Source organism: Eretmochelys imbricata, chromosome 10 (genome assembly GCF_965152235.1).
Source record: "Eretmochelys imbricata isolate rEreImb1 chromosome 10, rEreImb1.hap1, whole genome shotgun sequence".
Classification (NCBI taxonomy): Eukaryota; Metazoa; Chordata; order Testudines; family Cheloniidae; genus Eretmochelys; species Eretmochelys imbricata.
In genome coordinates this window covers 15,932,981-15,957,305 of record NC_135581.1, presented here as the reverse complement: position 1 = coordinate 15,957,305, position 24,325 = coordinate 15,932,981, and the positions used below count along the sequence as shown (strand labels likewise).

General features: G+C 42.5%; 1 protein-coding gene across 2 annotated transcripts in view; it reads right to left on the bottom strand.

Moving 5' to 3' along the window:
• The window catches only part of USP42 (ubiquitin specific peptidase 42), a 39,961-nt gene extending 20,020 nt beyond the window's left edge, over positions 1–19,941 (bottom strand). For both annotated transcript variants that reach the window (XM_077828566.1, XM_077828565.1), the window contains exons 1-10: positions 19,868–19,941; positions 13,553–13,799; positions 11,273–11,473; positions 9,671–9,781; positions 9,364–9,466; positions 9,139–9,206; positions 8,717–8,787; positions 7,722–7,804; positions 4,616–4,727; positions 4,013–4,153 (exon numbers count right to left, since the gene is read on the bottom strand). In XM_077828566.1, the coding sequence (XP_077684692.1) occupies positions 4,013–4,153; positions 4,616–4,727; positions 7,722–7,804; positions 8,717–8,787; positions 9,139–9,206; positions 9,364–9,466; positions 9,671–9,781; positions 11,273–11,473; positions 13,553–13,790 (1,128 nt within the window). In that variant the 5' untranslated portion in view covers positions 13,791–13,799; positions 19,868–19,941. The remainder of the gene's footprint in view (positions 1–4,012; positions 4,154–4,615; positions 4,728–7,721; positions 7,805–8,716; positions 8,788–9,138; positions 9,207–9,363; positions 9,467–9,670; positions 9,782–11,272; positions 11,474–13,552; positions 13,800–19,867) is intronic.
• Positions 19,942–24,325: the final 4,384 nt, after the last annotated feature.

The following is a 24,325-nucleotide window of genomic DNA, read 5'->3' as shown; positions in this document are numbered from 1 at the left end:
AAAGTAATGGAACCAGCGGAAGGAAGGACAAGAAACTCTCATTTAGAGCCAGGATCCTGAGCCAAAGGTTCAAAAGGAAACAGAATGAAAGACACTGTTGGACCAGGATAACTGGTTCAGGACTAGTGTGTGGAAGAGTTTTTTAGTCCAGAAAGTCTACTCATCTACTAAAGCATTTCTCTGTGCCACAATCTGAGATACTGGATGTTATAACATGAATGATTCTTAACTTATTAAAAACAATGAGGAGTCCTTGTGGCACCTCAGAGACTAACAAGTTTATTTGGGCATAAGCTTTCATGGCTACATCCCACTTCATCAGATGCATGCAGAGTCTGACCACTTCTTAAACTTTACAGCTCCTTTTGAATATATAACTGCTTAGTGCAGCAGCAGTTTAGGACCTCATCAGGAGAGGAAGTCACAGTGGTGACATGAACACATACAAGTTTGCAAAAACAATGAAAAAGTTTTAAAATGTTAAGTGACACATGCTCTAAAATCAGATTGCTCCAAGTATCATCTTGCCTTTTTTTATAATACTAGTCCAGAATTTGCTATACTAAAGCCCAGACCTCTAGCCATTTTAATTTTCATTCTCTGAATTGAGACCAGACCAGTACAAGAAGGATAATGTAAGCTCTGAGTTGTTTTAGTTTTTTTAGAGGTCTGGGATGAGCAGGCTTGCATAAGGACACTGGGGATCCCAGAGAATAAAAGAAAGTTTATCAGAAAATAACTTGTGCTATAGCAGTGGTTCTCAAACTTTTATATTGGTGACCCCGTTCACACAGCAAGCCTTTGAGTGTGACCCCCCTTGTAAATTAAAAACACTTTTTTTATATTTAGCACTGTTATAAATACTGGAGGTGAAGTGGGGTTTGGGGTGGAGGCTGCCAGCTCACAACCCCCCTCCCCACATAATAACCTTGTGACCCCCCATTTGAGAACCACCATGCTACAGCATAGCTTTGAGGTGGATCCATAAAGCAAGAGAAAAAAAAATTCATTCAACTTCCATCCATACAACTCTCATATACAAGAAACAAGGGGAAATTAATTAAAATTGGCAGATTCATAGTGGCCAGAAGAATTTTTTTTTAAAAAAGTACAACAATCTGTACAACTCATCAATTTCCTGGTTTCCTGGTTCAGAGCTAGCATCCAGATTCCTCTGACAGATGTTGGTAGTGTGCGTTCAAGCAGGTCTCATTTACACTCATATGATGGAATGTGCTATAGGATAAAACACAGCCTTGAACTCTAACTTAATACGACAGAAATTATTTCTTGCCCTATGTTTGTGGCTAAAGCATCCAGAAGGGGTCTACAGACCTTCCCTGTTGGCAGCTAATGCGACCATGATCACGTGGTCAAAGAACCTCAAGATGCTGCCCAAAGTCAACATAGACAACTACTCACTACTGATATAGTGAGAAATAAAGATTCAAGTCTCATAGTCCAGAGATCTGTTCTCAGGTGCAAAGGAGGTCACATTTGAAGTAGTCAAGCCTACATTATCATGAAATATTTGGTTTGGCAGAAATGTTGGATTCTCAGGCTGGTTCTTGAAGCAATAGCAGGAAACTATCCAAAGAAAGGGACAAAAAGGCCATTTTCTATTTTAGGGAGGAAACTCAATGGCACCTAGACGAGTTGAATTTACAGAGGAGAATCATCTTCCACAATTCAGAAACCTCCTTAATAGTCTTACTGAGAATGGAGTCAAATAATTTATCAACATGAAAGTGCAGGTTAGTGAGAATAACATTTAGAGACAACATCAATTATCCCGTTACATAGCTATAAGTGCCTTATATAGTGATATTAAGGACAGACACCCTCACAAATTTTTTTCAGTCAAAAAAAAAAACGAACACATCACAGTCAAACCACAAAGCAAAGACAGCAGAAATGAAAATACACTGAGAAAGTTAGTTGCGCCAGCTGCCTGATGGAACTTGTTAAACAATTTATTCTTTGAGGGCCTCCATGATTCCCATTTGAGGGATGGTGTCCTTATGCCTTAAGCACGCAGAATCCTCTTTAAAGCAGTGTCTTATGGGGCTGCAGGACTGCTTCCTTGTAACGGCACCCATTCAGCACAAAAGACTATTCAACGAAGCATAGCCCCCAACTACCTCAGTGCTTTCTCTGCTGCCTCACAGCACAAGGGATGTATGCTGTGTCATCTGCCTTAACAAATCTTAGGCTGTACCCAGTACAGTTTTTGTAAAGTTTCTTAGTTTGATAATTTTAGGAAATTTTTCCTCAGAGAGCAGTCATATTTTCAGCCCCAATGGCTCAGTCTGGTGCCAAGGTGATGCCCATCTCAGAGCCCTGCAGAGAGTTTAAGAGGTGCACTACATACACCTCTATATTTCCCCAAATCAAGCACATCTGTTGCCCAACTTATTTGGGTGAAGCCCACTCTTCTGCTCCATGCTTAATTTATAAGGCCATTAACACTATATGCACACTGAGACAGGTACCTGAGAATTCAGGCTTACCTCCCTAGGGAAGCCATAAGTTTCATACAGAGACCTCAAGGACCATGCGTCCACACACTGCCTAGATTGGCCAGCCTCAGCAATAAAGCCAATTAATGAGCTAAGCTGCTGGCTTCAGCTTTGATATCTACCTGAGTCAGGGCATTAGCCTGGTATCCTCCAAGTCCATAACTCCGTCCATTCAGAGTTGAAAAGCCTCAGCTTCTGTGGTGCTGCCTAGTTAGTTTTGCAAGGAAAATTGCTCAGATGGAAGGCTATTATAAACGAGAACTACTAAAGAAGAGTCCACCTTTAGAGCATCAAACATAGCTGTATGCAAGGATGTACTGGGATAAAACTTTTCCTGAAAAAGCAAAGCCCTTATTGCCAATCAACGTTCTCCCAATTGTTCTGTACCTTAATAAGGATCAAGTCATGTATAGAAAAGGAAAAATAAGCCGTCTCTCATCCACGGTCTATCCCCACCCAGTGGTTTGATAGAGGTAGATGGAGCAGTGTTCAGTTTACCCTGCTTTCTCTCTCTTTCATCCTGTTACAATTTCTACTTAGCTTTGTCTGGTTTTAATGAAGGGCACTAAGATGGTCCCTGCTGGATGCTTCTGAAGCCCCATGGTGAAAGGATCACCAGTAATTATTTACTATTTGTGAAGCACACAGACTATGCTCTGTAAGACACAAAGGAAGTTACCATCCCTGTCCCAATGAGTTTACTATCTTATCAAAGGATAGACACAAGCACAGGCAGAGGATCTTGCTAACTTAGAAAATCCTCTTTAAACAAACAGGAAAATCCATCAAGAGAGTGTCCACAGAATTTTGCTGACAAGCATTTGTGGGCATCTGAAAAACTTCCAATAGGAAAATCCCAGGAGTGGGAACTTTGTTGTAAACTTGCTACTATAACTGATAATCCACACTTGCACAATACAGAAGAAGCCTTTTTAATTAAATGAAGGAGGAATTTCATCTCCAGCCAGGATTGAGGAGGACGGTTTCTAACAGAACAGGCCTTCTGCAATAAAGAATGTTTCTAGACAGACAGAACTTCCTGGGATGATCCAACTGATAGGGAGAAGTGTCCTGGTAGCACTAAAGACTACACAGAAAACCACAAAGGGGTCAGTAGGACATTCCAGTAGCAATAGGATGATCCAAAATAGCTTTGAAAAGAACACACAGTGGGGAAGACTCACGGGTTTTGGTTAAAGGCAATATCTAGGTTGGGCAAAGAGTCCCCTGAGAGAATTCCCATCCAAAAAGGAATAAAGGACTTTAGGAGGGTGACAAAAAACATATGCAAGATTCTGCATCCTTATATGGATGGGAACCTACCAAGACAGATCATCCAAACAGCCTGCCTTCAAGAACATCTCCCTTCCTCAGAGTAAAGGCTGTACTGGTGAAGAGAGGAATGAAAAATTAATGACCCCAATGCTTATTCTTGAAAGGCTGTGAGTTTTTTTGAAATCTGTTTATTTAAAGAAAAAGATGTTTATCTTTACCTTTATATAGCAGTAGTAGTGTCCTGCATGACAGCTGAAACCAGTATGCACCAGGACTGCATATAGAACATAAATGATTGGTTCTCCATTTGGTTGAGACATATATGGTCGAATATCCAGATACTCAGGATATTTCACTTCCTAAATAGAGATAGAAGAGAAGGTTCAAATTTTGCTGAAATATCTTATGAACTATTATAGAAATTTTGAGAAAGATTTCAGATGCTGAGATAGAAACATTTCTAAAATATACACACACAAACAAAACAAAAGTGAGGATTCAGTTTCATTTGGAAAATGACAGGTTGAAAAACGTCCAGCACTGAATAGCATACTGAATTGCAGAATGGTCTGCTAAAGGGGCAGCTCTCAAAGGGCAGAGGAGGATGTTTACTTTGATTTCATGTTTATTGTTAAAATGGAACTCTGCTATTACCAGAAGAGAGGAGGAGAAGATTAAGTTATTGGGTTTATTTTTCTACTTAACAGCTGGCATCTACAATCTAGAGTGCCGTGTGTATGCATTAATTGGCTTTGTATGGTCACTTGGTATTGGAAAATGCAAATGTTAAAAAGATGCAGTTGTAACACCATTTTATGTACCTTGGTAATTTTTCCACCACTAAAATTTGCAAACCGTTTCAGAGACAGTGTAAGAACATTAGAAGACCGATGTATTGTAAACCTCTTTGAAGCAGGAACCATCTTCTTACACCTTAAAAGCAAACAAAGACAATTGGTTAACTTTATGTGGATTTTTAAGCATTTCTACCATGTTTTCCATGGCTCAGACACTTGTCTACATTATTTGAGTAAGTATTTCTTTACATGCAATGTTTTTGCTTTTCAGAAGTTCATACACAACATTTCAGCATAGCTAGTACAAGAGACAGCAGAATACATTAGGGCAGTTCTCTAGGACAAATAGAATACAGGATCTAGAAACTTATCTTTTGACTTTCAAACTAATACTTGAACACATCTGTAGATCTCTGTGATGCCAACAAAAAATAAAGCTTGCCAGTAACTCTCACAATGCAGCAAGCAGCAGCCTTCTCACTGCAGCATTCACGGTCTTTGGAAATAGTTTAGGAAAATGTAAGAAGGTGATATTTAATATTTTAATATTACACTTTTCACTTTTAATATTACAAAAAGTGAAATCAGACTTCAGGCTACCTCCTTTCAGCTTTCTGCCACAGTGCAGAATACTAGAAGTGTAACTGAAAGAAGGGAACATCAGCTTCAATCTGGGGCTGGGAAGAGCACATATGAACTTCCAAAATGGATCTAATCTATCTTCAATAAAAACAGGCAAACAATTATCCTACACTATGAGGACTTTTGACAATCAGGATTGTGACCACTACCTTCCTGTACTGAGGCTACCTGGAGAGGAAGGAGAGTGAAGCATCTGATGTCCTTTGAAAAATGACTCCCAAACAGCCTGAATGTAAATATGATGGATCATTACTAATCAATGACCGGATCTGCAGGATTAACCAGTGGGATCCAGCTGCTACCACAAAGGAAGGGAGAATAATAATAATATGACTTGGCCACAACGAGTGGGTAATTAGAGAAAAGGCTATCTTTCTAGATTTATGCCCTAAAATACTGGACTGGAGAGGGGAATTCCTACCCAGGAAGAGCATTTACTGACCAGAATGTCAGGAAAGTTTTGTATATAATTCTGTGAAACTTAGGTTAGATAAAACAAACTCACTCTAGTTGGTGGGCTTTAAAATTAGTATAAACCTAGCCAGCCTAAACTAAGAAGATATCTGAGTTTCCTCAGAGGAGTTAAGTAGAAAAAAAAAAGTTCCCAGAAATGGAAAAAGCCCTGTAGGTCAGCAGGGTGCTTTTTTTTTTTAAACCCCATTGAGAAGAGGGAAGCTTGTGGTCTCAAGTTTGACCAGACTACAGACCCCTGCAGATTATACATATGGAGGACCACAGGACGGAGAAATGGGATACTCATTAAGCCCGTGGTTGTTAGATATGCTTCCCATCTATGATCTTTACACCATCAGAATTCAGAATACATTTTGTGTTTGTAGACTGGAGATCCTAGCAAACAAGGGAAAACTTGGATTTGAACCTTTTTATTTCATCTACTCTATACCTTATTTTAGCATAACAAAAGAGATACCCAACATTTTCTTCCAAATGCACTTAATTAGTAAGGATACAATTTTGTCACAGAGGTCAAGGATTCTGTAACTTTAACGGATCTCCGACTTCAGCCCCACCAGAGCAGCAAAGCCGGGCCAGCTGCCAGGTAGGCGGGGGGGGGAGGAGGAGGAAGAGGACCAGAGCCCCAACTCTTAGTCATCCTCCCCCTTCCCCCTACCCCGGGTATTTTTAGTAAAAGTCAGAGATAGGTTGTGGGCTTCCATGAATTTTAGTTTATTATCTGTGACCTGTCTGTGTCTTTTACTAAAAACACCTGCGACAAAATCTTAACCTTACTAATTAGCCATTAATATTCTACCTCTAGTGGCAGAACATGGGTTTCGTTACATTAATAATTTAGAGACAAGAGCATTAGAAGACAAAGTTTAGTAAATCTCTTTGCTTAGCTACACTGAGTTAAAATTTATGAACAGTAAAAGCTGTTTTATCCAGCATTTCATCAGTCAGAAACTCTATAAACTGGCATTTCTGATCTTTATTGAAATGCCGGTTTATAATCCGGTTGGCGCGGGGGTGACAGGGGGTGTGGAGCACGGGCTCTGGGAGGGAGTTGGAGTGCGGGAGGGGGCTTGGGGAGCGGCGACCTGCCTGGGATCTGGCTGCTCCTAGGCAGAGGCGCGGCAGGCAGCTCTGCTTACTGCTTCCCCGCCCCCCAGTGCCAGCTACGCAGCTCCCATTGGCTGGGAACCACGGCCAATGGGAGCTGCGAAGGCGGCACTTGCGGGTGGAGGCGCCTGCCCCGCCTCCACCTAGGAGCGGTCGGGACAGGTCGCTGCTTGCAGGGAGCTGCCCGAGGTGAGTGCCCCCCGGCTCCAACACCCCTCTCCCCCTCCTGCACCCCAATCCGCTGCCAAGCCCCCTCCTGCACCCAAACTCCCCCCAGAGCCTATGCTCCACATCCCCTCCCGTGCCCCAATCCCCAGTGCCGCACCCTCTCCCACACAAAACTTCCTCCCTCTTAGTTAAATGGCATTTTTCAGTTACCAGCACCCCTCATTTCCCCCAACATGCTGGATAAAACAACTTCTACTGTATATTGTCTTTGTACCTTTCTACTGTATACTGTTCTTATCCAAATGTTTTAAACACGCAATCTATTTTAAAGTTTATTTAACATAGCAGTAATTTATAGTCTACTTTTTTCACTTTTAAAATGGTGTGATTCAGTAACATGAACAAAGTACTGTGCATAGACAATAATAGTATATAAACACTTCTGAGAGCCAAAATGAGTACATCTCTTTGCAAATATCTCCCCACACCAAACCCTCCCAGAAGAACAATTAGGGAATTGGCCTTCCCAAAAAAAAAAAAAAAAAAAACCAAAAAAAGATTTTCCAAGTTTTAGATGTTTTGTATTATACTCGCTTGGGTACAACAAATGATATTTTACCTTACACTGTGTTTCTAAATTAAGCAAAACATCAATAACTGTTTTTAAATGACATGCAATAATAAATCAATAGATAGAACCAAGCATCTAGTATTAAGAAGTCATTAATATTCATCTTACTTGCTACATTTATAGGCATTTTCACCATCCAGTTGTTCAGGCTTCACAAACTGTTCCAGAGCTTTGTTTACACTCTGAGCGGTCTAAAACGGTAAGGTAACAGTGCAATGCATTAGAACATAACATATGAACTGCCATACTAGGTCAGACCAACGGTCCATCTAGCCCAGTATCCTGTTTTCCGACAGTGGCCAATACCAGTGCTTCAGAGAGAATGAACAGAACAGGCAACTATCAAGTGAGCCATTCCCTGCTGTCTACTTCCAGCTTCTGGCAGTCAGAGGCTAGGGACACCAGAGCATGGGGTTACATCCATGATTGTCTTGGCTAAATAGCCACTGATGGACTTATTCTCCATGAGTTATAGGAAACATCATAAGAACACACCACTTGCTCACTTTAGCTTACAGTAGCATGAACTAACATGATTTTAAGGGAGATCCACTGCAGACTACTGAATTTGTGAACAAGAGGGTGAGGGAGGAGACACGGACTGCAGAATATATTACATCACAAAATGTACTCTGTTCACTTTGACAAATATAGATGAGGTTTAATTATTTATAATATTTCATAGTACAGTAGTAATAGGTCTGTGGTACATACTGTAAAAGTAGTACACTACTAATTGATCTGTAGTACATATATTGTAAAAGTAATAATGTTTTAATAATATGGACCCTCAGTATAACATTCTGCAATTAAATCTTTGTTGAACTGGGAAGTATGAGATAGCATTGCCATGCCTGTTGATTCAAGACTTCAGAATGATATTCTATTTTAATACTTGTCCAGATTAAGTAAACCATACACAGACCATTTATATTGATAAGAGGTACCATAGAAGGACAAGGTATAGTATAAGTCACATCCATCATGGAACTATATGAGTAGAATCAACTTAAATTCTACATTTTAAATTTTCAAAAGCTATACAGTTAATTAAGGGGTTTTCTTTTTAAAATCTATTCAGACAGAGTAACAAAATAATGTACCTTTATCTCCAATGTAATATCAAGGTACGGATCGAAGGTATCTGAGACTCCTTTGCAGTTCATACACTTTACTGAAATCAAAATACAAATACTTAACACAGTAAGCATAGTTAGTCTATTACCTAAAGTATTAGCACACATTACCTTAATTAGCATTTAAGTCAGGGTAGTCAACAGGCAAACCTTGGGCCAAATCCGGACCGCTAGACGATTTTGAACAGACCCTGAAATCTTTGTATTTACTTATTATCATAATTTTTTTTTTATTATTATTATTTTCTGTGGAGTCTGGACCTTGACTATACCTTGACCAAGAAATTAACAAAACAAAAACTAACTGACTAACCCTGGTTTCAGTCATATAATACAGTCATAAGGCCAAAACCATTCCTAAAAATTTTTTTTTTTTTTTTAAAAAGTACCTCTTGATCTTAAGTACCCTCCAAATATTTGATAGATGAGTGTGGTAGCCTGGGTATGTCTGTCCAATCTGAAAATAAATTATGCAATATCAGAAGATTAAAGTCAATTTATTTTTTTCTATGGATTTTTCCTCTTTTGAAAGCCCAGAACATGTACCGTTCTATTTATAGGGAAACAGGAATAGGAATGACAGCATATTCAAATATTATTTTGTTGGCACTTACTTGTTGCTTCCATTCAAACATGCTTTCTGCATAGCATCAACAGTGTAGCGTAGAAATTCATGTGCATCTTCCTGATTTCCAAACCGGAAATGTTTTGCTATCCCTAACAAATAAATATAAATGTTACACCATATGTCTCACATGTGAAAATGGATGAAAATAAAGGTTTTTTTAAACTTTCCTTCATAAAGTTATATAAAACTCTAAGTTCTATAAACTACAATTAAAATCAGACAAATAAACAAGCCAATAAAATATATAAACACAAAGATGGCATTTTACAAATAGATTATTTGACATGACTTACGTCTAAGATCATTGATGACAGCCATAGGTTTGATGACATTGCCAGAGTTAGAGAGTGCCTGGGTAATGTGAGCTTGCATTGTACACATCATGCAGAATCCTTGTTCATGGCCTAAGGAGCGAAGCAACATTGCATCTCAAATTAATAAAATATTTATCTACGGAAGATCTCAAAAAATCTGGAGGTTATAGGAACAATCTCCACAAAAATTATTCTTTTTCAAAACAGCTGACAATTAAGAACAGGTGGAAAAACCTATAATGATAGGTTAAAAAATGGAAATTAAAAAGAGTTCAGTTCACAGAAATAGGTAAAGTTAGGAATGAGTTAAGCATAAAAGGAAATAATTTAGGATAGAGTAAAAAACTGAAATGCAAAACCAAAAAAATCAATCTTATGTTGCATCTCTTGCCCTCTCCCGCTTTTGTCTGCACATAGCTTATTTAGAGTATAAGATCTTCATAGCAGGGACCCGTCATCTTATATGTATATCAAGTGTGTTACGTTTTTGGGTGCTATATAAACCACAACAAATATGTACGACTAAAATGAAACAAGTTGCTCAGTGGCATACAGAAGTTATGTTAACCAATGTGGTCTTTGTTTATTACTGAATATAGATTCTGGACCAGATTCAAATATCAGAGTCTAGTGATAGCAGAAACTGTAATTCTTGAAAAATAAGATCTAATACAAATAGAGAAAAATATTATTTAATTATGCAAAAGATGAGGAGTTATAGCAGGTGCCTGGACACTTTAGCTGCACTGTGACTGATGAAGGTGAAGCCAACTGACTTCGACTACATAAAAAGTGCAAATATCTGGAGAAATTGTAGTTTCTAAAGTATACTGTATTTTTATGAAATTTTGTTACATGTGTGTATCTAAGCCCTGACCTACCTTAGTTGTCTTGACTATGCAGGTACCTAGAACATTCAGCTGCCATTCTAAGCCCTCCTTTCTTATGCTCATTTTCTATCTACATACTTACTAGCAGACCCATGACCATAGCAGCCTATGCCATTTTATTACATAAAGCAGTCTACAAATAAATGGGAATATGCTTAAATCTATATTAAGATTTACTTAGTGGTGAGGAACCCTAGTTTGTGTCTTGAGCTTGGTCCTTTTTTCCCAGGCTCACAGGAACTGGGAACATTACACACTACTGAACTCTGGCGTAAAGAAGCATTTGACAGACCGAGGAAGTACCGTGATGGACACCAGAGGGAGCTACATCCAGCCCACTTTGAAGTCTGGAGAACCGCACGGTACAGGGCTCATGTGAACTCCATCGGGGTCTGCCGGGGTTTCTTCAAAGTTATTTTGGCCCCAAAAAATTATTTAAGGAGCAAATTTAGTATTAATTCATATAAATGTAACTAAGAAACCCAAGCTAGAGCTACATGATAGCATTTCTTAGCATATAGGAAGACAGAATATAACAGGAGGCTACTAGACCAACATACAATTACAAATAATGCAGGTATTGGAATAAAAAAAAATCAGGAGTTTCCTTTCCAGAATTACTGCTGTCCTTTCACTTTTAGAGCTAAGACAAAACTTTTTTTAAAAAAATATACTTTTTAAAAGTACTCACATGTTTTAGAGTGTTCATGAGAAAGCATGTAGTTGGCAAGAGGGGGTGTATAAGTCAAACACTGAAGAGCAGAGTTGAGGAAACATGTATTGCCAAGATTTTGGAGTCCAGCTCCAACTCTATGCGTTTGCTGCCATTTCAGACAAATCTTCTCTGCTGGAAAAAGAACCTTCTGTGGCGGAGCAATGCCATCACCAATAGCTGCCAAAAAATACCAACACATTTTAAACATATTAAAATTGTTTAATTTTAAAATCATGCTAAAGTAACATTACCTTATGCATGAGCATCTAGAAGAACTTTAACCAAACTAATTATAATAATCTACATTCTAGTAGTTACTTGGTGAGTAACATATTAAAGACTGCCTCAGTACCACAAAGCAAGTTCTCAAGTCAACTCAAGCTCAGTAAAAAGATATGGTTTTGTATGCCAATTGGAAAAAATTAAGACAGTAGAATGCACTAATGTGGGACAATACAACAAAGACTAATTATTGTCCTGATTTCAGTAACCTAACTAAGCAAGTCCTTTTTTATCTAGCTTCCTCAATCTGACTCATAATTCAAATTAATCTTTTTTCCTTATTGTAAATTACAAGGAAAACTTATAATTATTAAACCATAAAAAGTGTAAGTATGACAGGATACCAAAGTAAGCAAGTAACAAGCACAATAAGTAGCCCTTAATGATAGAATCATAGAAGTGTGGGACTGGAAGGGACCTTGAAAGGTCATTAAGTCCAGTGTTTCTCAAAGTTCAGGTTGCCTCACGGCATGTAAGGCACTGGGTTGTCTTGCTCAGCACCCAGGGACCCTAGCGGGTCTGGTTAGCACTACCAACCGGGACGTTAGAAGTCCCGTCAGCGGTGCTGCCCAGCTAAGGCAGGCTAGTACCTACCTGTTCCGACACCGCGCTGCGCCTTGGAAGTGGCCAGCAGCTGGTCCAGCTTCTAGACGAGGGGGACACAGCGTTCCACGTGCTGCCCCTACCCTGAGCACCAGCTCTGCACTCCCACTGGCTAGTTCCCGGCCAATGAGAGCTGGGGGGCAGTGCCTGCAGGCGAGAACTCCGCAGAGCTGCTTGCATGCCTCTTCCGGGGTACAGCGTGTCCACGGTGCCAGGACAGACGGAAAGTCTCCCTCTGCACCCCAGTTGCGCCGCTGACTGGGAGGCACAGGAGGTAACCCTGAGCCCCAACCCCGCACCCCTATCCCCTGCCCTGAGCCCCCCCTAAACCCAAAGCCCCTTCCTGCACCCCAAACCCTTCATGCCCGGCCCTACCCCAGAGCCTGCACCCCCAGCCCAGACCCCTGACCCTCTCCTGCACTCCAACCCCCTGCCCCAGCTCAGAGCCCCCTCCCAAACCCCTCATCCCCAGCTCTGTTGGGTCACGGGCATTAACAATTGTCTTCAACTGGGTCGTCAGAAAAAAGGTTTGAAAACCACTGATCTAGTCCAGTTCTCTGCACTCAAGGCAGGACTATGTAATAACTAGACCAGGGGTTGTCAAACTGTGGGTTGGGACCCCAAACTGGGTCACGACCATGTTTTAATGGGGTCACCAAAGCTGGCTTAAGACTTGCTGGGGCCCACGGCCGAAGCTGAAGCCCAAGCCCTACAGCCCGGGGCGGAAGCCAAGCCTGAGGGCATCAACACTGGGTGGCAGGGCTCAGATTACAGGCCCCCTCCAATGACAGAGATTCCACAACCACTCTAGGCAATTTGTTCCGGTGCTTAACTACCCTGACAGGAAGTTTTTCCTAATGTCCAATCTATACCTCCTTTGCTGTAATTTAAGCCCATTGTTTCTTGTCCTATCCTCAGAGGTTAACAAGAATAATTTTTCACTCTCCTCCTGTGATGTGGATATTGACACCAAGTATTTTAGGAGGAATGTTATGTTTCAGAGAACACTAAATAATACGGGCCACAAAAAGCAACACTGATAAAACACATCCTTCTCTACAGAAATAAACACTTGAGTAAATAAGTATACTATAAGTAATGGAGAACCACCACCTCCGCCCCGAAAAGTTTGTTATATTGCTCATAAACATATTCAAATTAAGTTCACAACATTGGCCACTTGAGCTGTCTCACATGGTTCACAAGATTAGAGTCTGCTGCTGCAGTCCTTAATCATAATAGTCCCATTTTATATCAATAGGATTACCCCAATGAGTAAGAACTGCAAGATGAGGATGGCAGACACTACTAAATGGCAACTGGTTTTATTTTTTCATAATTTGCATGGAGAGGGGTACAGGACATACTTACATTGATCTTTCTGAGCTGAAGGCTTGGATTTATCAGGTACAGATGAACTAGAATAAACTGCAGCACCAGGTACTGGTCCCAAAGTGATCTTGTGCTTTGGAACCTCCAAAGATGATACAGCACCCCAACTTGCAGAGGCTGAGTCCATGTCTCCAGTAGAGGGTACCACGGAGCTACAAGGCTGTTTCTGACAAGCTGCAGGGTTTGAAGACTCAGATACTTTGTCAACTATGGTCATTGTTCATCTCTGAAACACAGAGTTGAAAGTTCTGTTTGATATGAGAACTAATATTATATGAAAAACCACTCAACAAGGAAAAGAATGGTAACAGTTACACTTTCCCCTTAATTAAACCAATTATCTTTGCCAATGACACACAAATAATTTAGAGTGGTAGCTGTGTTAGTCTGTATCAGCAGAAAGAATGAGGAGTACTTGTGGCACCTTAGAGACTGAGAAATTTATTTGAGCATAAGCTTTTGTGGGCTAAAGCCCACTTCATCAGATGCATGCAGTGGAAAATATAGTAGGAAGATTATATTACACACACACACACACGCACGCACAGAACATGAAAAAATGGGGGTTGTCTCTGTCTGAGGGGTTGAACACCTACAAGATCTCTATCAAGCGTTCTTACAACTACAATACCCACCTGCTGAAGTAAAGAAACAGACTGACAGAGCCAGAAGAGTACCCAGAAGTCACCTACTACAGAACAGGCCCAACAAAGAAAATAACAGAACGCCACTCGCTGTCACCTTCAGCCCCCAACTAAAACCTCTCCAGCGCATCAAAGATTTACAACCTATCCTGAAAAATGATCCTTCACTCTCACAGATCTTGGGAGACAGACCAGTCCTCGATTACAGACAGCCCCCCCAACCTGAAGCAAATACTCTCCAGCAACCACACAACAAAAACGCTATCCCAGGAACCTATCCTTGCAACAAAGCCCGTTGCCAACTCTTTCCACATATCTATTCAAGGGACACCATCATAGGACCTAATCATATTAGTCACGTCATCAGAGACTCGTTCACCTGCACCTCTACCAATGAGATATATGCCATCATGTGCCAGCAATGCCCCTCTGCCATGTACATTGGCCAAACTGGACAGTTTCTACGCAAAAGAATATATGGACACAAATCAGACATCAAGAATTAGAACATTCAAAAACCAGTCAGAGAACACTTCAACCTCCCTGGACACTCAATTACAGACCTAAAAGTCACAGTTATTCAACAAAAAAAGCTTCAAAACCAGACTCCAACGAGAAACAGCAGAACTGGAATTAATCTGCAAACTGGACACCATTAATTTAGGTTTGAATAAAGACTGGGAGTGGATGAGTCATTAGACTAACTAAAAATTATTTCCCCGTGCTAATTTCCCCCCTACTGTTACTCACACCTTCTTGTCAACTGTTTGAAATGGGCCATCCTGATTATCACTACAAAAGTTTTTTTCTCCTGCTGATAATAGCCCACCTTAATCGATTGGTCTCGTTAAGAGTTGGTATGGCAACCCCCGATTTTTCATGTTCTCTGTATACATCTTCCTACTGTATTTTCCACTGCATGCATCTGATGAAGTGGGCTTTAGCCCATGAAAGCTTATCCTCAAATAAACTGCTTAGTCTCTTAGGTGCCACAAGTACTCCTCGTTCTTTCTACAAATAATTTAGAAGACTAAGTCTTTCATGTGAATGTTTCAAAAATGCACTAAGACACACTAAACAAAGTATTCCAGCTGAATTACACCACTACCACTTTTGACTTTCATGAGATTTTTTTCCAGTAACCAGCATTGTTTAATAGCAAACCCTTGTGAAAATACCTCTTAGGAAAACTTTGCATTCAGCTTTGATTGCAACAGTATTTTCTGCACAAAAGTGTAAATTGGTCAGCCATTTTTGCATTTGATGACATTAAAAGTTTGTAAACCAATTGAAGAGGAAATCTATATATCTAGTGGTATCTTGTGCCATTTTATATTTAGCATAACGAACTTGCATACAAACAAACGGTACTTAAAAACTACACTAAGTTTTATTTAGTGGTGAAGCGTCCAAGTATTTTTATCTTGAGCTTTTATTCAAGATGGCAAAATCTGGAGCATATTACTTCTGTAGTGCTTCAAGCCCAGATACTGGGAAAAGAAACGCCTTTATTTGCCTGTCTGCTGCAGAACTGCTGACGGGCTGCAGAAGAAGCCATGTCTTACCCACCTAACATTTATGAGAACCACACATCACAGGGACTTTGAGAATGGGACATACCCAGAGGAACACCCTCTGGGGGTGGGGTGGGGGAAGAAAGAGATTTATATACCTATTTCTTCCAGGATTTTTTTTGACCTTCATAGAAATATTTGTTTGGACATACTTTTGGAAACAAATACCATTTTAACATACAATTTAGTATACCACAGTTACACCTATTATTGTAAACTGAAAGATTAGACCAAAGGGTAGTTCTTTTTCCAGTTTGTTTACTTTGCGCATTTGACACTAGTTTGTGCTAATTTTTCTGTAGAAGAGAAGAAACCTATTTAAAAATTAAGGAAATGTGATTAAAACCACAAATTTGTCAGGGAAACTTGCATGCAGGGGTAGTAACTAAAAAAGTAATATTTTAAAAATTTTGCAATGTTGTCCCTTTAAATATGTGCTATTGAGCATGTGCAGTAAATATGTTACCACTTTCTATCAAAACAAGTTTTGTAGCAAGACTGTACATTATCTTATTTCAACACAAACGATCTGATCCTGCAGCTTTTACTCACACAAGCAGCCATATTAGCTTAACATAAGTAAGGATGGCAGCATTTGTATTTGTTCTTGTAACGTGAATGAGATGGCATGTCTTAAACAGCTTTAAGATATATGATGGAAGTGTTTTTTCATAAAAAATTAAGGAGGTTAAATAAAGCAAACTATGTTAACAGAGAGTGTCCAGGTTCTCACACAAAACCACAAATTCTGAGTAAAACTCCTAATTAAATTACAGGGCTCGTTCTACATGAAGATTACCAAGTATGCTTGGTAATATACTAGAATTATAGTGAGAAACTATTTTAAATAGGGTCAATTTTTAATTATATGAGAGGGGTGGGCTCTGAATACTAGTGGATTCACCCAACATTTAGACATTTCCATCCACCATTACTAAGAAGAAAATGCATAAAATTTAAATTAAAGAATTCTAAGTAGACTTTATGGACTCATTTTATTGAGAAGTGGAGCCATCCTGATACTAAAAGATGACTTAGATTGAGGTCCCTGGCTCCCTGTGTCTCAGATAAGATTCTCTCGATCACCAAGTTGCAGATGCAAGCCCTGATACACAATGTGCAAGTGCCATACCCTTAAAAGCCAGTTTTTCATGTTCTCAACCAAAACAAAAGATGCTTCAATAATATTCATCAATACACTGGGGGGGGGGGGGGAAGAGGACAAGAGTGAAAGGAAATGAAAAAGAAAAGAATACCACCAATACAAACTGAGTATTTTAAACAAAATAAGAACACTATAGTCAAGACTTCTTATTTTTAAGCTTTTTTGAGAATTAGTGATTGACAAATGCTTTGAAATTTCCAGGTGAAAAATACTACAGATTTGCTAGGCACTATTACTACTACTAATAAATTAAATCCATCACTTGTTCCGAATGTCTAACATCTACTGTCCAAATTAAAACGGTTATCTCAGGATAACTTCTTAAGTCAATAAACTGAACAGCACAGGACTACTGATATTTATATTATCTCCTGCACACACACACACATCTACAAATTTTTCTATCTCTGAAACCACTTGCTATTGTAAATGTATTTCCTTATACAAGAAATGTCTTATAATATCTGCCCCAGCACAGTATTAAGAAAGTAACAACAGATATAATTACTTTCCACTAGAAGCAGCATGGAGTTTTGCATCACTGTTGTTAAGATCATGTCAGCAGTTCCATTAGAAACCACTATCAGTTTAACCTGACTGTAAACATTGGTCTGGCTGCATACTTGACACAAATCACAGCACCCAGGAACGCTTATATACAGTATATACATATATAAAATATATAAAACCAATATTTACAAAACTCGATTTGGCCCTGTTTAAAATAATGCAACATAAAAAGTGTTTTAACTTCAGATATTTAAATTATATCTACATATCTTACTACGCAAGAACCTTTTTCTAATTTAGAGTGCACTCTTAAAAAATTAAAACATCAAATGGTAATGACGGAAAATTGGTATGTATCACACCTTTTCATGATTTTTAATATACATATATTAACATTGTGGAACCACATATTACTGACATACAAAAAAGAGCTTTACATTATAGCCATCTAACAACTGGGGAAAGAAAGTTGCATTCTAGTCTCAGCCTGATTTTAAAAGTCAGGTTTTTTTTAAAACAGTAAATAAATAAATGTAAGGAAGAAGCAACAAACCATCAAAGCTAAGAAATACAAAATTAAGGCTATTATTCCATCCCTAACTGGAAGCCAATTATGGGTCACAACCTTAGAGTTACTTCAAAGAAACATTTTTCTGTCTTGTAAAGCATGCAGATACTTCACTTGAAAGCATTATGGTCTCACAGCATCACCTATATGAAGGCTGTGCAAGTTACACAATGGGAAAGTCTGAAAAAAGGCACAAATTGAAGTCTTTCTCCACCTCCATTCCAAAGCTACAACTTGCTTCCAAACAGATCCAAAATGACTATCTCGGAATCTCCATTCTGACTTCAGTTCTCAGCTGAACACATTTTTTCCCTTACAATTTCACTCCCTCCACGAATGACCTTACGCTTTCATAACTGGCCTGAATATTTTCATTTATTCACACCATAGACTTTTAACATCAGGGTTTTGGGTCATTTTACATCCATGGTCCTACTATGTAAAAAGAATTTGGGGAGGATAGAATGTGCATGAAAGATGCAGCCCAAAGTACTTTCCCAATTACACACAGTACATAAAGCACTAGTGAAATGAAGCCACCTCTAGAGGTAGAGGGTGCCAACCAGCTGGCACACTAGACATTGCATTGAATATTTCGGAAAGAAAACATAGCTACAATTCTCTCTCCTTTCCCCCCAAAATATATAATCCCAGTATCAGTAATATATTCCTAATATCAAAAACAACAGATACAGCTTCCCTGGGAAGGCCTATACTCTGCAGCAGCTGGGGAGATGGACTGGGTGGTTTAGTGGGCCTTTTCCAACTCTATTGCCCATCATGATTCTATTGTGCTGGTGCCATGAAATCACCCACACCAAACCCTGAACACTGCAGTCCCGATGTCATCTGTGTCTGAGAGTCAAATGGGGGACAAATTTCCCCCCCATTCTCCAAATTTCAGTAGCAGCCACCTGGCCTACTTTCGGGGGGGGGGGGTAGGGAGAGGAGAGGGGCAAAGGGGTGGCACAAGCTCTGGGCCTAGTAACAGCAGATGGACCAATTACCGAGCGCCGGCCTCAGTTTGTTCCTCTCCCCCACACGTTAGGGCCTGAAGCCCAGACAGTGAGCGAGGGAAGGAGGAGAAGCGTCTGTAAAGGAATCACCCATTTGAGAGACAGTGTCCATGGCAACCAAGCGGGGCGGTAACAGTACAAGAGAAGCGCCCCCCCTTCACACACCGAGGGGAAGAATGGGATGGGGAGGGGGTCACGAGAGAACCCGCCCATCGCTAAGATGAGGGACCGGGGGTAACGCCAGAAGCGGGGGGAGATGGTACCATGAGACCCCCCCCACATCCGCGAAGGGGAGCAGCAGGTAACAAGGCCGGACGGGAGGCGGGAGCCCCACGCTGGACTTGGCGGAGGAGGGGGCGGTAACCCGAATCTCCCAGCCCCCTGTGGCAGGGACGACGACCCCCGCCCTCGGGCGCATCCCCCATTACGAGGGGAGCGGGGACGGGCAATTGGGCGCGGGAGCGCGGCGAGCAGCGGGACACCCGGCTCCCGACGGGGAAAGGGGAGTAGCCACCCGCCGGGGCAGGTCTCCCCGGGCCTGGCGGCGGCGAAGGAGCTGGATCCCGCCGCGCTCCTAGGGGCGGCGCCCTGCCCTGCCCAGGGGTCCCTCCCCCCTTTAGTGCCCGCAAGGAGGGGGAAGGGGCCGGGTCCCGCTGCTCCGGGGGTGGGATGGGCCGGGCCCCCGCCTGCCAGCCAGCCCGCCCGCCCGCCGCGGCCCCTCCCCCGGCCCATTGATTTGCAGGGAGGGGGCAGCATGCGGCACTGCCGGGCTCCGCAAGGCCGCGGCGCGGCCCGTCTCCCTCCCCGGCCCCGTTACCTAGCTCGGCCCCGCTCGGCTCGGTGCTGCCGGGTCCCCTTCTCCGCAGCGCCCGCCTCAACCCGGCCGCTCCGCTCCGCCCCGCCTCCTGCTCCAGCCCGTCGGGGAACAATGACGTCCCTCCGCCGGCCTCCTGCATCCGGGGCCCGGCGCCGGCCGGGGGGGGTGGGGGGGGGGCGAACTCCTCCGGGTCACAGAGGGACCAGCACCGCCCCTGCGCCTCCCGCGAGAACCGCCAGGGGGCGCTGCAGCGATCTGGCCCAGGTGCTGTCCTCAAAGCTGCAGGGAGCGCAAAGGGCTGGAGCTTCAGGGACCCGCAAACGCCAGTTAAGGGAGCGTTACCAAAGTATAAAGGCAACATGGGACCGTCGCCAAGCTGTGTGGTCAGCATGGAGCCGTAAATGCCTGTTAACAGGCCATGATTAAACTACGGGAACTGTATGAACTGTAGGGAACCCAAACACGTGCTAAGGAAAGAGGCTATTGCCAACCCCAACCAGACAAAAGTGAATCCAATACCCCTTGAAAATAATGATGAGCTTTAAAATTACGAGATTTTAAAAGAAATCACAACTTTTAAAATATGTGTTCAGTTTTTAAGCCTTTGAAGTTTGAGGGGAGCCATGTATCCCCAGTTTGCACTGTATCATTTCAGGTTTATAATTCAGCCTTAAATACACATACATAAATGCAGGGCTCACTGCTGGCTACTTGGATGAGGATTCCACTTAGCTTTTCCTAAACTCTGAGCTGGGAAGCTACCATTCTATCCTTCTCCGGTATCTCTGTCCTACTTTCCTCCCCGTTAACCTCACATTTTGCCTCCATTCAGGGCTCAGACTAGGTATACCAGCATCTCTTTCATGCTGCTATCTTGTACTCCAAAATCTAAGCTTTTATTTTCTTTTAAAAGGAAGTCTCAAGTGCTTACCATTACTCAGGTTGCTGCCATACACTCAGTTCACATTTCTGAAGCTAACTGAACCTGAAACAATAGCTCTGAGATGTGTGAACTGCACCATTCATTTCAAAGGGTTCTAACACAGATGCTCAAGTAAAATTGTTTGCATGTCAACACTGTTAAAATACGTTTAAATTTCAACTATTTCACTGCTCATAAAAGCATGTAAGAAAAGAGAGGGAGGATGATATTAGGAATATCTACAATCCATAATTAATTACTTTTTTAACACACAAATGAGTGAGCTCTGGAAAGTACCATCTTCCTTTCCCCAAAAAGTAGCCAACCCCAATAAACTAGTTAGTTTATTTAACTCTGTAGTGTAGGCCAAGCCTTAGCAGAGCCCAGCAAGGTATCTGATGCTTAAGGCTGTGAGTCTTTCACGGAAGTCACGGATTCCATGACATTCTGGGACCTCCATGACTTCTGCAGCGGCTGCTGCGGCTGACCCCAGGGCCGCCAGAGAAGCTGGGGCGGCCCCGTGGCCAGTTGCACCGGCTGCTGCTCAGGCGGCCCCAGGCAGCTGGTCCCGGGCACTGCCCTGGAGTAGCAGTCCAGGAGCAGCAGCGGCGCCCCGGGCTGCACCCCCGTCCCCAGCAGCAGTGGTGGAGCCCTGGGCCACCCGCTCAGAGTAGCAGTGGTAGCGGGGCCCTGAGACACCACCACCTGCCCAGGCTACCCGCACACAGAGCAGCAGCGGTGGCAGGGGGACCTCAGGCCGTCCTCCCCACAGTGGCATGGGGCCTTGGGCGGCCTCCCCACCACAGCAGCAGCAGGGCCCAGAGAGCCCCCACCCCAGGATCAGCAGCGTCCCCTGAAGCACCCCCCCCATCCCCTCCCAGCACCTAAGATTTACTTAGGGGTATTTTTTAAAAAAGTCATGGACAGGTTACCAGCCCGTGACTTTTTGGTTATTGCCCATGACCTGTCCATGACTTTTATTAAAAATACCCATAACTAAATCGTAGCCTTACTGATGCTCCATAAGAGCAGGTCAAGCTCAGAAAGCCCAGTGGAGCCCAGAAGCTTCAGAAGCCAGCCTAAGCAGAGCTTATTGGTGTATTTGGTTGCTACTCAGACTGTGTCTACACTATAGAGATATGTTGGCATAACCATGTCAGCATAGCCCACTAATGTAGATGCAGTGAACACCAACAGAAGGCGTTTTTTTGTAGAAACATTGCCTCCATAAATGGCATTAGGTACATCAGCAGAAGGCCCTTCTATCAGCATAGCTGTGTCTATCCTGGGGGTTTTGTTGGGTTAGCTATGTCAGCTAGGGGTATGTATTTTTTCACACCCCTGACAAATGTACCTATGCCGATATAACTAAGGATAAAGCCTTAGTTCTTTAGGTTGAGCCCAAGGAACACAGAGACCATGCATCTTGATAGTTTGAATATATATTTATAATCTACTGTGAATGCGGGCAGAGAGCACCAATAGCTTTTTTTTTTTCCAGATTTGACTGTTTCATGCTCCCACACAATCTCCTATTCCTCACCTGCCCTTTGTGTTCACTTGCCTCTATATTTTTCCATCCTTTTCCTCAGTTTCCTACAATTTACATTCTTCCTTTCTGACCCACCCTATTCTCCTGCATCCCCTCAGTTTCTCTCTTGCCTGCACATTCCCCAGCATCCCTCTTCTGTATTCTTGCTAGTCCACTTGTTCCCTTGGCACCCCTACAGACTCCTTTCTACCCTCTTCACGCAGACTCTCTCCTACTCCCCACATTCTCCTATGCCCCTTGAGTCTCCTCCTCCTCCTCCTCACATTCCCTTGCCCCTTCACAGTTTCCTGTAAAGTTTCCTAACCTTAGAGCACCATGGGACAAGCCATCTTTATTGGTGGCATCCTGGCTTCTGTCCCACTGAAAACAATGAGAGATGCCAGCTACTGAAGAAAATGGGGCTCTGAGTTTAGCATACTTACAGATGCACCGAACAAAATGGGGCATAGTTCTCATTCTCTCTCTCACACATATACACACAGACACATGAAGCAGATAATGGGGTTCTGAGGGGTTCACAAAGAGTGGAGAATGGGGCTCAAACTGGGGTGAATCCTGCTGGGTGCAAAACTACAATTTTTTTGTTTGTTTGAGAATATAGTATTCTCAGCTTTCATTTTTCAGTCTCTAGTCTTTGTGTAACCAATGCAATGACATATATATGAATTTGCAGAGAGAGCCTGAAAGAATAGCTCAGAGGCAATGAGGAGAACTGTCCTGTTCCTCTTTATGGGTCCATCTACTCTGTGGATGGGATCTGTAATTCGCAGCTTGGTTAGACATACACATGCTAGCTCTACTTGAACTAGAATGCTAAAAATAGCAGTGTGGCTGCAGTGGCTTGGGGTACTGCTATTTTTAGCTCACTAGCTCAAGAAACAGAGCTAGCATGTGTACGTCTACCTGACCTGAAATTACACCTCCCAGCTACAGTGTAGACATGCCTATAGGGTATTAATTCAGATGAATTACAATAATTAAATATCAGTGTTAACTGTTTGTTAACCAGAACATGTAAGAAAAGAGAGAGATCATTATGAAGATCTGAACAGCCTTTTGTGAGTCTGACTTGTAAAGCCAAAAGGCCAGAAGAGAAGATCAGAGCCAGGGTTGCCAGGTGTCCAGTTTTCGACTAAAACACCCCCACAGCAGCCCAAAGACCCCTCCCACACTCTGAACTCCTCGGCCCCAGCCTGGAGCCCTCTCCTATATCTCAAACCCATCATCCCTGGCCCCACCCCAGAGCCCACACCCCCAGCCTGAGCCCTCATCCCTCCCGCACCCCTGCCCCAGCCTGGGGCCTCCTCCCACACTTTGAACCCCTCAGACTCAGCCCAGAGCCCTCTCCTGCATCCCAAATCCCTCATCCCCAGCTGCACCCCAGAGCCTGCACCCCCAGCTGGAGCCCTCACCTCCTCCCACACTCCAACCCCCTGCACTAGCCCAGTGAAAATGAGCGAGTGAGTGAGGGTGGGAGAGAGAGAGCGCGACAGAGGGAGGGGGGATGGAGTGAGTGGGAGCTGGGGCCTCAGAGAAGGGGCGGGGTAGGGAGCGAGGCAAGGGCATTCAGTTTTCTGCATTTAGAAAGTTGGTAACCTTAGTCAGAGCCCAGGAGGGAGCTGAGGCCCATCAAGGGCAAACCAGTCCTAAAGAGTCCAACCTGGCATCCTAATTCCTAACAACTTCACAACAAACCCAGTCCTCCCACTAGTGCAGCAGGGGCCTAATCTGATCTGGTAGTGGGTGTGAGTCCAGGTGGCTTTCTCCTTGGTTCTAGTGGCTGCTATTATTCTCTCTGTTGGAAGTTATTTGCAGTCTCAGGCAGACATCACTGCATCACGGGTCACATTTTAAAAAAAAATGTTCACTATCATAAGGGCTAGAAACTTACAGGTATAAATACGTTTTTTAAATTAAAATTCGGACTGTGATGTCATTGCATGATTCAGGAGCCATGGCCGTACACCATATGCCTGTTATCTTT